At 45.4% G+C, this 16,014-nt stretch overlaps 1 protein-coding gene and 1 long non-coding RNA gene across 3 annotated transcripts in view; both read left to right on the top strand.

Annotated features, from left to right (window-relative positions):
* The window catches only part of PBX2 (PBX homeobox 2), a 59,928-nt gene extending 56,722 nt beyond the window's left edge, over positions 1-3,206 (top strand). For both annotated transcript variants that reach the window (XM_070744091.1, XM_070744090.1), the window contains exon 9: positions 719-3,206. In XM_070744091.1, coding sequence (XP_070600192.1) covers positions 719-811 — 93 coding nt within the window. In that variant the 3' untranslated portion in view covers positions 812-3,206. The remainder of the gene's footprint in view (positions 1-718) is intronic.
* Positions 3,207-3,302: 96 nt separating this feature from the next.
* LOC139163159 (uncharacterized) lies at positions 3,303-8,086 on the top strand. Its single transcript, XR_011558431.1, has 2 exons — positions 3,303-4,275; positions 4,427-8,086. It is a non-coding gene; the product is annotated as an uncharacterized lncRNA (long non-coding RNA).
* Positions 8,087-16,014: the final 7,928 nt, after the last annotated feature.

The raw sequence follows: 16,014 nt of genomic DNA, 5'->3' as shown, positions 1-16,014 counted from the left end.
ACATACCAAACATAAAATATAAGAAAGCCTGGGGGAGATGTCTTAATTCCCCCATGCCTGGCGATATAGGTGGGTCTTGAGTAACTTGCGAAAGACAAGGAGGCTGGGGGCCGTTCTAATCTCCGTGTGGAGTTGATTCCAGAGGGCTGGGGCCGCCACAGAGAAGGCTCTTCCCCTGGGGCCCGCCAAATGACATTGTGTGGTCGACGGGACCCGAAGAAGGCCAATTCTGTGGGACCTTATCGGCCGCTGGGATTCGTGCGGTAGAAGGCGGTTCCGAAGGTATTCTGGTCCAATGCCATGTAGGGCTTTAAAGGTCATTACCAACACTTTGAATTGTGACCGGAAACCGATTGGCAACCAGTGCAGCCATGGAGTGTTGTAGAAACGTGGGCGAATCTAGGAAGCCCCACGATAGCTCTCGCGGCTGCATTCTGCACGATCTGAAGTTTCCGAACACTTTTCAAAGGTAGCCTCATGTAGAGAGCATTGCAGTAGTAGAACCTCGAGGTGATAAGGGCATGAGCGACTGTGAGCAATGACTCCCTGTCCAAATAGGGCCACAACTGGTTGTCCACTAGGACTCCAAGACCCCTCTCGCAGTTGAGCAATGTACAACCTATGCTGTATCTGTGCATTTCGTTTTTCTTGCACACACTTTTGAGAAGGGAAATTTACCATTGTTGACTTTTTATTTTTTATTTTTTCCTTTCACCAGGCCAACGGGGGCTGGCAGGAAGCAGCCACCCCATCTTCTGTCACCTCCCCAACAGAAGGTCCCGGCAGCGTCCACTCTGACACCTCCAACTGATCGTACTGTGCTGGCCGTCCCCCCACCCCTTTTCACGTTCATCCTGGAAGAGAGGAAAAAAACGCCAGTTGTGAATGGGCTAGGCAAGAGACGTGACTCTTTTCATTGCCTTAGGGGTCACCGCATCACCGTGCCGGGGAAGGGTGGGGAGGGGATCCGATGACCCCGACGATCCTCGGGGCAGATCGTTTTGAGACGCACCCATTGGGTAGAAGAGACGGTCGTCCTCCTGTGGTCCTGAGTTTGATTAACCAAGGCCCCGACTCTTCAAAAAAGCATCCTGGAGGGGGACCCAGCATTATTGGGAGGTGGGTGGGAACGGGTGGGAGGCGGTGTCCCGAAAGACTTACCGATTTGCAGGGGTCAAGGGATAAGCTACTGCAGTACCTGCAACCAATAGTGTCGTCTGGATGGATCGGTTTCCTGCGGTTATACCCGCCTCCCCCCGAAAGATCTGGACTGATCTCTCATAAGAAGAGACGGAGCAAAGAAAACTTGCCTGGTGGGGGCTCATGTTGGCATCTCTCCATGATGGGATGATTCCAAAGGGATAAGACCGGCGTCTTCCCCTGTCCAGTTTTAACCAGATGAAACCATGGGCGATGCCGTCTCCCTAGACCCAAGATGGCACTTCCTTCGTATGTCGTAACCAAGGATAACCGCGTTCTCCTATGGGATGTTTCCGAAAACAAGAAGTGCTCTTTCGCTCCTGTCTTGCAAGCGGGGATTGTGTGGAGTCGCGAAGCTGGACCGGACCACCCAACATGCCTTTCCATATCAGTGGTTTTCCTGCATCTGAAGACCTAATGTTGGCGTATCGGAAAGCAGGCGTTTCCCAGGCAGATCTCCTTAGAGAAAGTTTGCAGGAAGCTAAGCTGTTGATGAGTAATGTTGGAAAGCTGGTTAGAAACAGGACGTACCTTTATCCAAAGGTAGTGGTAGGATTCCATTAGAGCAAGGGGTCCCCAACTTGCTCTGGGGGGCGGGATGGGCAGGAGAGAGGGGAACCATCCCATTGTTTGTGCAAGTCGAGCAAGTTCCAGCCAGCCGCTCATGTGGCCTGATTCCAAACAGGCTGCGGCCTGGTAGTAGGCTACAACCAGCGGGATGGGGTCCCCTGCATTAGAGCAATTAAAAGGTCTTTAGGAAGGAGAACTAGTATTAAGCACAACGTTAGGGAGGACTGGGGTTCCAGAACAGGATTTTTCAAACTAGGTTGAGTGGAATCCTAAGATGCCACAAGACTGACGGGGTTCCATAAAGTGGGATAAAAATAAAAGAATGACAGAATTGGAAGGGAACTTGCAGGTCTTCTAGTCCAATCCCCTGCTCAAGCAGAAATTCCTAGACCCATGATGGTGAATCTATGGAATGCGTGGCATGTGGAGCCATCTGCTGGCACACATGAGCCATTGCCCTTGCTCAGCTCCAGCATGCGTGTGTGTGACGCCCAGCTGATTTTTGGCTCACACGGAGGCTCGGAGGGTGTTTCGCTTCCCTGGAGCCTGGGGAGGGTGAAAGACGGGCCTACCGGGCCCATCAGAAGTTGGGAAATGGGGGAGTTGGAGGAGTGGTCATGTGTGCTTGCATGAGGTGGAACGCCAGGGGGAACAGTCAATTATGGGTGTGGCCACACACATGCGATAGCACGTGCTGTGTTTTCAGCGCCCAAGTAAAAAAAAGGTTCGCCGTTACTGCCTAGGGTCCTAGGGGTAGGCAAGGTTGGCTCTTCTATGACTTGTGGACTACAACTCCCAGAATTCCTGAGCCAATCATGCTAGCTCAGGAATTCTGGGAGTTGAAGTCCACATGTCATAGAAGGGCCAACTTTGCCTACTCTTGGCCTAATCTATTTCAAACAAACGATTGTCCAATCTCTTCTTAATGGAGAACCCAACAACTTCTGAAAGCAAACTGTTCCACTGATTAATTGTTCGGTCAGGAAATTTCTCCTTAGTTTTAGGTTGGTTCTCTCCTGGATTAATTTCCAACTATTGCTTACTTGTCTTGCCTTCAATGCTTTGGAGAATAGCTTGACCATCCTTCAGATATTGAAACACTTCTATTCATTCAATGTTACAATTTGCTGTCCCTGGAGCTGACTTGGTCAGGGATTTTTTAGCTCACCATGAAAATATCTTTGGGAAAGTCTGCCCTGGAATAATTAGGGGAAATCGGGTTGGAGTCTCAGCTTACTATAAATGCTGCACCGTGCTAGTAGTGGAAAATTAAATTCCAGAGAGGTACAGTGATACCTTGTCTTACAAACTTAATTGGTTCTGGGACGAGGTTCTTAAGGTGAAATGTTTGTAAGACGAAACAATGTTTCCCATAGGAATCAATGGAAAAGCGATTAATGCGTGCAAGCCCAAAATTCACCCCTTTTGCCAGCCGAAGCGCCCGTTTTTGCGCTGCTGGGATTCTCCTGAGGCTCCCCTCCATGGGAAACCCCACCTCTGGACTTCTGTGTTTTTGCGATGCTGCAGGGGAATCCCAGCATCGCAAAAATGAGTGCTTTGCTGTCAACGGAAGTCCGGAGGTGGGGTTTCACAGAGAAGGGAGCATCAGTGAAATCACAGCATCGCAAAAACACCGAAGTCCTCAAAACCCCACCTCCGGACCTCTGTGTTTTTGCGATGCTGCGATTTCACTGAGGCTCCCCTCGCTGGGAAACCCCACCTCCGGACTTACATTGCCAGCGAATCACCCGTTTTTGCGCTGCTGGGATTCCCCTGCAGCATCACAAAAACACGGAAGTGGGGTTTCCCATGGAAGGGAGCCTCGGGAATCCCAGCAGCGCAAAAACGGGTGCTTTGCTGGCAACGGAAGTCCAGAGGCAGGGCATCCCAGCTGCGGCGGTGGGTTTGTAAGGTGAAAATAGTTTGTAAGAAGAGGCAAAAAAATCTTAAACCCTGGTTTGTATCTCGAAAAGTTTGTATGACGAGGCGTTTGTAAGATGAGGTATCACTGTATACAGGACTTGGGAGTAGAATATGTGCACATGTGTCCATACAGGCACATATGTGACACATGTTGGCACCCTCTTCAAGAAGCTGTGTCTTTTCCCGGAATCACATTAGCTCCATGCCACAGGAGAAAGATATTTTTAAATTAAGGAGACAACCGCAAACCCACACCCGCTCTGAAGCACTTTGTCACACCCTGTCGGAGCAGCTTTAACTCAAGGCTTGTGTTTTCTTGGGATTTGACTATCTGTGGAGATCTTCGGTCATCCAGGTCATAATTTCTCTCAGTGGTGCTTTTTTTTCCCCAAAAGGCAACTGGACAGAAAAAAAAAGGACAGGGGGAAAAAAACCCAGGAAAAAAGCACCTTTGAGAGACATCCCTATAGAAAGACATGATTCTTTAAAATGGGAGGCCTAACGTGTCCTTTTTTGGCCTCGGATTTAATGAAGTGCTGAATTTTGTAAACCTTTTGTTTTCTGCTCTTACAGAATAACAGAGTTGGAAGGGACCTTGGAGGTCTTCAATGCAGTGTTTCCCAACCTTGGCAACTTGAAGATATTTGGACTTCAACTCCCAGAATTCCCCAGCCAGCGTATGCTGGCTGGGGAATTCTGGGAGTTGAAGTCCAAATATCTTCAAGTTGCCAAGGTTGGGAAACACTGCTCTAGTCCAACCCCATGCTCAGACAGGAGACTCTAGACCAGTGATGGCGGACTTTTTTTGGTTTGGGTGACCTTTTTTTGGTTTTTGGTTTGGGTGCCTACACCCATAATGCAATGCCCTCCCCCTCACACATTCACGCACCCCCTCCTCCCATGCTGCCCCCTTTGCGCATGTGTGCAGGCCTCACTGAAGCCTCCAGATTTCCGGTAGGCCCGTTGGGCCATTTTTCACCTTCATCAAGCTTCAGGAAAGCCTCCGGAGCTTGGTGAGGGTGAAAAACAGGCCCAACGGGCCTACCGGAAGTTTGGAAATGAACTTCCAATAGGCCCGTTAGGCCCATTTTTTGTCATCCATAGGCTTTCTTGAAGCCTGAGGTGGGCGAAAACGGCCTCCCCTCCACCCTCCGGAAGGCCGAAAATCAGATGTCCAGCGCTAGAGCTGACATAGGGCAATGCCTCACATGCCCTCAGATATGCCTCCATGTGCCATCTGTGGCACATGTGCCATCACAGCTCTAGAACATTTCAGACAAACGGCTGTCCAATCTCTTCTTAAAAACCCTCAGTGTTGTAGCACCCACAACTTTTGGAGATAAGCTGTTCTATTGGTTAATTTTTTTCACTGTCAGGAAATTTCTCCTTAGTTCTAGGTTGCTTTCTTTCTTTCTTTAGTTTCCACCCATTGCTTCTTGTCCTACCCTCAGATGCTTTGGAAAATAGCCTGACTCCCTCTTCTTTGTGGCAACCCCTGAGATATTAGAACACTGCTATCATGTCACTCCTGGTCCTCCTTTTCATTAGCTTTGCTTTGCTACTTTTCTGCTAATCCTATGTCCCATTGGTTCTTACATACCCATATTCTTTTTGCAATTTATTTTGGTTTTCCATTTTTACTATTTTCTGACGTCTCAATTTTGGTTCTGTTCCATTACCAAGAAGAGTTTTTCTTTTTGACCAAACAAAACCCAATCAGCTAGATACCTGAACTGCACACATTTTCACTCTGGTGATTGTGCAGATCATAACTGGTGCCAGCTAGCTACAAGGACTTTTTACATTTATTTTTCCAAAAAAAAAAGATGAAGACCAACATGAGAACATACAAAATGGTGCAGCCGATGACTGTGCACAGTTATGTCCATTGCTACTTATTTGAATAATGCATTCTCAAGACCCTCCATTGATAATAGTGGATGTGCCAAGATTTTTTGCAATATTATTTTCCCAACAATATTGGAATAAAAACAGTGGAAGGGGTCACCAAGCAGGATTGTATTGGCTAAGAGGAGATGTCCCCCCTTTAAAGCAGGGGTCTCCAATCTTGGCCACTTTAAGACTTGCAGACTTCAATTCCCAGAATTCCTCTGCTACCGTGTTTCCCCGAAAGTAAGACAGTGTCTTACTTTTTATCCCCAAAAGCCCCACTATGTCTTACTTTCGGGGTATGTCTTATATTGGAAAAAACGGTGCGCACTGGAGTCAGAAAAAGACATAGACAGACGGGGAGGGAGCCGGCCGGCCGGCGAGGCCCAGAGTGCGCTGCCAGCTGGGAAGGAGGGAGGGAGGTGGCCCCCGCCCCCGCTGCTTTCCCCGCCGCGCCGCTCCCAAGCGCCTTCCTCGCCCTCGCCACCTTCTCGCTCTCCAGGTCCAGCTAGATGAGAGGGAGGCGGCAATACCCCCGTGTTTCCCCGAAAGTAAGACATATGTCTTACTTTCGGGGTACGGCTTATAGTAGCAGACCCCCCTGAAACCCCCGATACGTCTTACAATTGGGGGTGTCTTACTATCGGGGAAACAGGGTAGCACGATGGCTGAGGAATTCTGGGAGTTGAAGTCCACAAGTCTTAAAGTTGCCAAGGTTGGGCACCCCCAATTCTGTTTGCTCTTGGCCTACTAAGGTGCATTTTAGAGGGGGTAAAAATATTTGAACAAACCAGAAGTACAGTTCATCCTTGATTTACGACCCCACCCACCCCAGTTGTTAAGCAAATTGCTGCAGTCTGGCTTCCCCCATTATCGGAAACCGACTGGAAAAGTTACAAACAATAATCTAATGACTTCCGGCGGTAGTGATAAATATATGCCACTTGCAAAACGCCCATATTTTGATCATGTGACCAAGGGGATGCTGCAACAATTGTTAGGGTGAAAAATAGGCCGTAAGTCACTTTTTTCCCCAGTGCTGTTGTAACTTCGGTCACAACAAAATGGTTGTAAGTCGGGGACTGCCCTGCATTCCACCTTCAGACCTTTTTTTCTTGTCTCCTTCCCTTTTCATGAGTGTCATCACAAAGGCAGCATGTAAAATCTTCCAAAGAAACATAGAAGTCTGTTGCTTCCCAATATATTGGCCTACAGCTCCCATCACGCCCTACGGCTCCTCCTGAAAGTGAGCAATGGGAGCTGTAGTCCTTCCTATTTAAGTTGGAAAATATTAAAATATATTTCCATCTCGGCACAATGCTTAGTTCGGAGAGGTATTTTCTTTACCGGATTGGGAGGGAGTGTGATTGTGTAAATAGTTTGTTGTGCAAAGTGAAAGCACAAGGGCAGGTGTGGGAGAGGGGTACAATGGAAGACTTGTAGGAAGTTAGATGTTAAGATAGCATAACACTATATTAACATAGTGGAAAAGGAAGGAAGTAGACCTTTGAAAATCTCAGAAAGGAAAAGAATTAAAAACTGAGGGCAGGAAGATTCAGATTTGACAAGTTTGACATGTTATCTTTGAAAGGGAGAAACAAGTAATCCGATAAGTCAAAATATGTTTAGAGAATGTTTCTCACCCATAGTTCCTTTAAGAGTTGTAGATGTCAACTCTCAGAATTCCCCATTCGCTGGCTAGGGAATTCTGGGAGTTGAAGTCCGCATCTCTTAAGCTAAGGTTGAGAAATGTTGGTTTAGAGCAGGGGTCTTCAACCTTAGCCATTTTATGTCTTGTGGACTTCAATTCCCAGAATTCCCTAGCCTGCGAATGCGAATTCTGGGAGTTGTAGTCCACAAATCTTAAAAGTGGCCAAGGTTGGAGACCCCTGGGTTAGAGAGTATATGAAAAGTATATGATGGGCAGGGAGGAGTGAAAAAATACTGTGGCAGCTTTTCATAACCCATCGGAATATCCTGTTGAGTAGGAGAAGGCGCCAAAGCAAGACACAAGAAGATTGGCAGTCGATTGCAAAAGAAAGGCACGGCCCACTTGGAAGAAAGATCCGCCCCTGAACGGTGCCAACACCAAAGGGACACCGAGGAAGGGTGATTGCGAGTGTTTACAAGGACGACCCACACAACTAAGGGACACCTCCGATCCACAGAGACATCCAACCTGTCCCCTCCCCACCTTTTCTCAGGCTGGGGAGGGGGCCGAGTTCCACGCTAGTCAGTCCAATAGCTTTTATTACCTCATGGCAAGAGAAACCAATAGAGACTTGGGACAGAGAACTTCTGAACCTGCTACCTCTGTGTACCCTGGGGGGGGGGCTGCTGGGAGACGTCTCCCCCCCATCTGACCTGTTTCCCCTTGACCGCGTGGGGGTGGGGGGGACTCATTACCCGACTGGCCATGTGACTTTGTTCTGAGTTTTGCTCTAGATTTCCTTTGCTTTTATGATCATTATTATTTTTCTTCTATAAACTTGAAGACACGTTTTGTGCTGGGATTCATTTGGAGAGGGGTAGGGGGGAGACCGGCCGGGTGGGATGGGGGACGATTAATCTCTGGCATTGCTCTTTGTACACGTGCTCCTTAACTTGACCATAATTGAGCCCAACATATCAGGCTAAGCAAGACATTGAGGTTTTTTCTCCCATTTTATGAATTTTCGGAGCATAAGTCTACGGAGAGGGGCGGCATACAAATCTAATAAATAAAATAAAAAATAAATAAGACGCACCTTAGTTTTGGGGGAGGGAAAAAGGAGAAAAGGCCTCTGCCTCTTCCAGCAATTTGCCCTCAGCAAAGAGGAAACCGTACAGATTATATAGAAACATAGAAGACTGACGGCAGAAAAAGACCTCCTGGTCCATCTAGTCTGCCCTTATACTATTTCCTGTATTTTATCTTAGGATGGATATATGTTTATGCCAGGCATGTTTAAATTCAGTTACTGTGGATTTACCAACCACGTCTGCTGGAAGTTTGTTCCAAGGATCTACTACTTTTTCAGTGAAATAATATTTTCTCACGTTGCTTTTGATCTTTCCCCCAACTAACTTCAGATTGTGTCCCCTTGTTCTTGTGTTCACTTTCCTATTAAAAACACTTCCCTCCTGAACCTTATTTAACCCTTTTAACATATTTAAATGTTTCGATCATGTCCCCCCTTTTCCTTCTGTCCTCCAGACTATAGAGATTGAGTCCATGAAGTCTTTCCTGATACGTTTTATGCTTAAGACCTTCCACCATTCTTGTAGCCCGTCTTTGGACCCGTTCAATTTTGTCAATATCTTTTTGTAGGTGAGGTCTCCAGAACTGAACACAGTATTCCAAATGTGGTCTCACCAGCACTCTATATAAGGGGATCACAATCTCCCTCTTCCTGCTTGTTATACCTCTAGCTATGCAGCCAAGCATCCTACTTGCTTTTCCTACTGCCCGACCACACTGCTCACCCATTTTGAGACTGTCAGAAATCACTACCCCTAAATCCTTCTCTTCTGAAGTTTTTGCTAACACGGAACTGCCAATGCAATACTCAGATTGAGTTGCTGTGTATTTCTGTACATGTGTGTCTGACCTACAGAAACAGCAAAGAATTGGAGAAATGCATAAGTATGGCAGTATATTAATGCCAGCAAGTTTTCGTAAACATAGTCACACTAGCTCCTCTCAATTATTTAAATAGATCTACTCCAAACATGACTAAGTCAGGGTTTAACCCAGCTGCCTTATCTTAATACTAAAACAGGACACTGTTAACATTTCAGATTATACTTTTTGACAGATCTTTAAAATTGATGTTGCTTTCTGGAAGTATTCTCTGCTGTTTAAAAAAAGATCCTATAGCACTAGGCTTCTTCAGATCAAGCATTCATTTTAAAAAGCTTCATTTTGTCTAGAACGATAATAAAGCAGTCATTAAAAAATAAGTCTAAAAATTTGAACATTCTATAGATATTTTAATTATTGACTTACCTCCTTGCAGCTTCAATAGTCCAATATTGCCTTGTCTCTCTCCCAGCAATTTGCCTCCTTGCAGCTAGTTTCTCTTTCAGTTCTAGAGCACTGTTTCCCAACCTTGACAACTTGAAGATACCTGGCTGGGGAATTCTGGGAGTTGAAGTCCAGGTATCTTCAAGTTGCCAAGGTTGGGAAACACTGTTCTAGAGGAGCCTGCCTGTGCTGAATCAGCTGTGTGTTGGTGTTCTGTCTGGGTCACTCCAGAAGCCAATACCAACCCAAAAAGAGAAGCCAGACACATTGGTAAAAGGCAAAGGCAGTTTTATAAAATTCAAGAAAAACACGGGTAACAGAAAATGTCCTTACAAACAGGAAAACGCTGTATCTTCAGATATATCCACGAAGGCAAAAGTCCATGCAGCAATACAGAATTCTTGCTGCCAATACGAGGCTGTAGATAGCAGACCTACACCTCCCACGGGTCTTCCAAAGCTGCTGGGCCACAAGCCAGGAACAGAGACGCCGAGAAACAAGACAGGATAACGCAACTCCAAACTGATAACACTCCACATGGCTTCAAGGGCTTGCCTGCCTTTTAAACCCTGCTAAGGAGGACCACACCCAAACCCAGCTGTTCCTAATTCAGTGCTGATAATACTTCTTTAATTGCTCCTTTCTTTGACCTGACCGTCTCTGTCGCATGTCAATGACAGCTTGAGCTTCATCACCTAATGACTCCAAACTACTGGCTGGGGAGAGCCCCCTCCCCCCCTCAGGGCTCTCATGCTGTTCTCCTTCATCCCATTCTTGATTTTCCTCTCCCCCGTCCGACTGTTCAGCCCCCTCCTCTTCGCTGTCATCCTCCTCCGAGCATAGAGCCAGCAGAGACACAGCCGGTCCCTGAGCAGCCTCAGGCTGAACCACAACAGTTGGTAGGTTAATAAGCTGTTTGCTGCAAGGAAATAAATTGCTGCGAGGCAGAGACCAAACCGTGGGAGTGACTGGGTGAGGCCATATTCAGTGTATAAGACGGATCCAAGTTTTCACCCTCTTGGGAGCACGGGGAGGAAGATGTGTCTTATAGTCCAAAAAATATGATATGTGGTCGCGGGGATTCTGTACCTGTCTTACAGTCATGAGTCACTTTTTTCATCATCGTAACTTTGAACAGTCACTGAATGAACTGTTGTGGAATACCTGCATTCAGGTAGTCCTAAGTTACAACCACTATTGAACCCAGGATTTCCATTGCAAGGCAGTTAGGTGAATTATGCCTTATTTTAAGAACATTTTGCCACTGTTGTTAACCCTGCTGTTCTGTTCGAAAAAACTTCCTAATGTTATGTTCGGGTCACATACGACCCGGACCAAAAACTCTTCATTTGAAGTGCTTATGTTTGGTCAATTTGAAAACTTTTTTCACTTGGAAAGTAGTCTGAACATTTCTGCACACAATGATATGAAAATTGAAATGAAAAAAGTAAATCTTATTGGTTTATTTTGCGGATATATTGCATGCCCCCCCCCCGTTTTTGTGAATTTTTTCAATTTATGGATAGTTTTGCTTGCAAAATCCATTCTATTTTACGAAAGTTGGTGTGGGATTGGTAGCTTGAACATTTCTGAACATAATGATATGAAAATTGAACTGGAAAAATTGAAAAAATTGAACTGGAAAAATTGAAAAAAAATCACAAAAATGGGGGGGTGTGCATTATATCCGCGAAATAAACCAATAAGATTTACTTTTTTCATTTCAATTTTCATATCATTGTGTGCAGAAATGTTCAGACTACTTTCCAAGTGAAAAAAGTTTTCAAATTGACCAAACATAAGCACTTCAAATGAAGAGTTTTCGGTCCGGGTCGTATGTGACCCGAACATAACATTAGGAAGTTTTTTTGCCCAGCAAAAACTAAGCCCCCCACCCCCCCCCCCAAAAAAAATTCTCATAGAGAGAACCCCTGAAATGATGAAAAGTCATGAAATTTCAAGTTTCAGATATGCAGGGAAAATGTTTTACAGGGACTCAAACTTGGTTTCGGGTCACATACGACCCGAACAGAACAGCAGGGTTAAGTGAATCACTGCAGTTGTTAAGTGAATTGAGCAGTTGGTAAGTGAATCTGGCTTCGCCTATTGACTTGGCATGTCAGAAGCTAGTTGGGAAGGTAACAAATAGTGGTCACATGACTGGACAGTACAACTGTCATAAATCCTCAGGGGCAGCATACAAATCCAATAAATAAATAAATGCTAGTTGATAAACATCCAAATTTTGATCACATGAAGAATGGGGATGCTGCAATGGTTGTTAAGTGTGAAAAGGGATCATAAATCATTTCCCCCAGTGTCATAACTATGGGTGCTCACTAAACAAATGGTTATTAAGTTGAGGATTACCTGTACTGAAGATTCTAAGGTTGCCTGGCAGGAATTCTGGATTTTATTTCCCACAGATCTTCCTCACCAGTGGGAGCAGAGGCAAAGGATTGTGGGAATTGTGGTTTCAACAAGGATTAAAGTAGAATGCCAGGTAATTTTGGGAGTCGAAGTCAACACATCTTAAAAGTTGCCTGGGTTGAGAAACACTGGCCTACACAAAGTGCAAATTGTGTGATTTGGGATGTAAAATAGCCCATTAATAGTAGTGGGACAGGAAATGAATGAATCCAGGTAAGAGAGACTATTTACCAGTTATCTGTGACACAACTGTGAAATTCCGAAATTTCCACTGTCTTCGTGCCAACTCAAGGGCAAATATTTGATGTGTTGAAAAAACTTGGTTGGTGTCAACAGTTTCCTTTGGACACAATTCCCCTAAATGGGTAGGGAAACCACGGGCCTTTTCTGACTTGTAGACATCAACTCCCAGAATTCCTGAGTCTGCTTGGCTCAGTTTGGCTGGTTCAGCATGGCTGGCTTAGGAATTCTGGGAGTTGAAGTCCACAAGTCATAGTTCCTTATCCGCCCCGTAAATGGCTTCTCTTTGTGACCTAATGACATCCATATTGTTTTCTACATTGGGAAGGGCAGGGGATGGTACATTAGCTAAGGGTATATTTTTTTCAGACCTGCTTTTATATTGAATAGCTTATTGGTGGTTCAGATTTTGAGTGATGGTAATTTTGAGTCCTCGGAGATTTTAAGGCCTTGGAGAGGGATGGCATATAAATCCAATAAATAAATTAAATAAATAATACTGTTCTGCCAGCTTGTCCCAACCGCCCGTAATTACAGGGTAATTGGTCCAAACAGACACACACTACACAATAGAAGGAAAACAAAATGTCTTTATCAACAGAAAAGCAGAAACAGCTCCCTTTTTAAATGTCAAAGGGATTTTCTGGTACACACAAGGCCCAGGTTAAATGCAATCCAATTTCTCACCCAGTAACTGGGAAATTGAGTCCAATTCCAAAGTCCAGAAATTCCACACACAGTCTTGAACAGGGAAACAGCAAACCACGATCTTGACGAAACTATGAATCAGATAAACTTCCACGAGGCTAAACCAGCACGCTACTCTTTTTATCTGTAGCACTAATTACAGCAGCCCCACCCAACCACAGGTGGCCTCACTTATCTGCTGTAATAATCCTTCAGTTGTTCTCTCCTATCTATCACTCTATGCATGCGTGGGTCTGTCATAAGTTCTTGTTCAGAATCCAGGGATGATAAGGATGATTGATCCCCTCCTGGGCTGTCTGCCAAACTCCCCTCTTCCCTTTCACTCACGCTTCCTCCATCAGAGGAGACTTCGTCGGCAGATTCTATCGGGAGCAAAACATTCCTTGGGGCAGGAGCTGGGCCAGAGCCAACCACAACAATATCTAATCCCAGGATCAAAGCTGATTTGCTGCCACACAACAAGGGAAGAGGAAGCCTGTTTCCACACAGGGCTTCAAATGGTTCAATGGATGATATGAGGAGTTAGGCTCATTTTAGGCTAAATTAAATGCACAGGCCTGTTACGAAGATGTCCAAGTTCGTGTTTGTTTTTTTAAAGATGGGGCAATGCCCAGTTTTTCTAAAAAAAAGTTTTTAAAACAACAACAACACTGTGCCCTCTCTATTTTGCCTTTTAATTCAGAAAACATTAGTATGCATCAAATTGCTATCTTGAGTTTACCTTCTCCGTGGTGGTTAATTTAGCAAATCTGCAATTTTACACACAGCTGTCCCAGAGATGCTTATTCAAAAGGCAACTGTAATCTCCCCTCAAAAGACATTTCACTTCTCATACAAGAAGGTTCTTCAACTTGGGGTGTTTGTCAGCCAAAGCAAATCTGGCTTCCTCTACTCCTTCCTTGACTTTGTCGGAGCTACTTGGGAAGGTCATTGAAGATGACTACGTGATTCTGGAGTGGCTGCAACTCTCTGTAATTCTGTGCTAGTAGCCAGATCTTGATCGCATCTCTGTGGAGAGGCTGCAATGGTTATACAATCATGAAGACCAGTTGTTTATTTTTATTTTATTTATTTATTTTGTCCAATACATAATACCCATTAAAGAGGATATGTAATAATATAAATAAAGAAAAGAATAGAAGAAAAGATATAAAAGTATAGGTGAACATATTTGAAAGTAAGAAAAGATAAATGAGATAAGGAGAGACAATTGGACAGAAGACGGAAGGCACGCTGGTGCACTTATGCACGCCCCTTACTGGCCTCTAAGGATCCTGGAGAGGTCAATCATGGATAGTCTAAGGGAAAAATGTTGGGGGCTAGGGGTTGACACTACTGAGTCAGGTAATGAGTTCCACGCTTCGACAACTCGGTTGCTGAAGTCATATTTTTTACAGTCAAGTTTGGAGAGGTTAATATTAAGTTTGAATCTGTTGCGTTGTGTTGTTGTGATTGAAGCTGAAGTAGTCATTGACAGGTAGAACGGTAGAACAGTTGTAGGTAACCATTTTCACTACTGGCTTGAAAAGTCACTAAATGAATAGTCATAAGGTGAGAACCTCCTGTATTTAATGATCAACACCATTAGGCAAGGGCACTTTAAGGATTTTGCTGTAGGCCTCTGGTCCCTCAATTAAGGAGCAAAGCTATTCATGGATTACAGAACATGTTTTTAAGATGTGCATCCAGGACAGATGTGGGTTCCTACTGGTTCGGACCGATTCTATAGAACCGTTACTAACTTGGCGATCTGGATTGCTGAAACTGGCAGCGATCTAAGCCTGTCACGCCCCTGAGCCAGTTCTGTTGGCGGTGCAATCTCTCCCCCGCCCTCTGGAGGCAGGCGAGGCCAAAAACGGGCCCGTTTTTGGCCTACAGAAGGCAGGTGACAGCTTATTGTGGGCAGGGCAGCCTCATTCCATCTGTCCGTCCATTACCCTGGGGGGGAATTATTGACCCCCTCAGAGAGGGTCCGCAACTTGGGCGTCCTCCTCGATCCACAGCTCACATTACAGAAACATCTTTCAGCTGTGGCGAGGGGGGCATTTGCCCAGGTTCGCCTGGTGCGCCAGTTGTGGCCCTATTTGGACCGGGAGTCATTGCTCACAGTCACTCATGCCCTCATCACCTTGAGGCTCGACTACTGTAACGCTCTCTACATGGGGCTACCTTTGAAAAGCGTTCGGAAACTTCAGATCGTGCAGAATGCAGCTGCGAGAGCAATTATGGGCTTCTCTAAGTATGCCCATGTTACTCCAACACTCCGCAGTCTGCATTGGTTGCCGATCAGTTTCTGGTCACAATTCAAAGTGTTGGTTTTGACCTATAAAGCCCTTCATGGCACCAGACCAGAATATCTTCGGGACCGCCTTCTGCCGCACAAATCCCAGCGACCGGTTAGGTCCCACAGAGTTGGCCTTCTTCGGGTCCCGTCGACTAAACAATGTCGTCTGGCGGGACCCAGGGGAAGAGCCTTCTCTGTGGGGGCTCCGACCCTCTGGAACCAGCTCCCCCCTGAGATTAGGATTGCCCCCACCCTCCTTGCTTTTCGTAAACTCCTTAAAACCCACCTCTGCCGCCAGGCATGGGGGAATTGAAATATCTCCCCTTGCCCATGTTGTTTTGATGTTTGATTGATTGTGTGCTTGTTTTTTATATATATTGGGGTTGTTTTTATGAATTTCTTAACCTAAAATTGTAATTGGATTGGTGGGTATTGGATTTGTCACTATGTACTGTTTTTGCCATTGTTGTGAGCCGCCCCAAGTCTGCAGAGGGGCAGCATATAAATCCAATAAATCTAGTCTAATCTAATCTAATCTCATGGTCCCACACGGGCCAGATTAATGGCTTCAATGGGCTGTATCTGGCCCATGGGTTGTAGTTTGATGACCTCTGCTCTAAGAAATAGGTGTCACAGCTAGGGGTGAGACATTCCAGTAAGAGGATGGAGGGGGAACTCTTGTTGTTTCCTCCAATACAATTTTTAAAAAATAAAAATAGACTTTTGCAGGAGAAAAAAAAAAACCCAGGTTATTTCACCTGCC

This window comes from Erythrolamprus reginae, chromosome 2 (genome assembly GCF_031021105.1).
Source record: "Erythrolamprus reginae isolate rEryReg1 chromosome 2, rEryReg1.hap1, whole genome shotgun sequence".
Lineage (NCBI taxonomy): Eukaryota > Metazoa > Chordata > Lepidosauria > Squamata > Dipsadidae > Erythrolamprus > Erythrolamprus reginae.
This window is presented reverse-complemented; position numbering and strand designations above follow the sequence as displayed.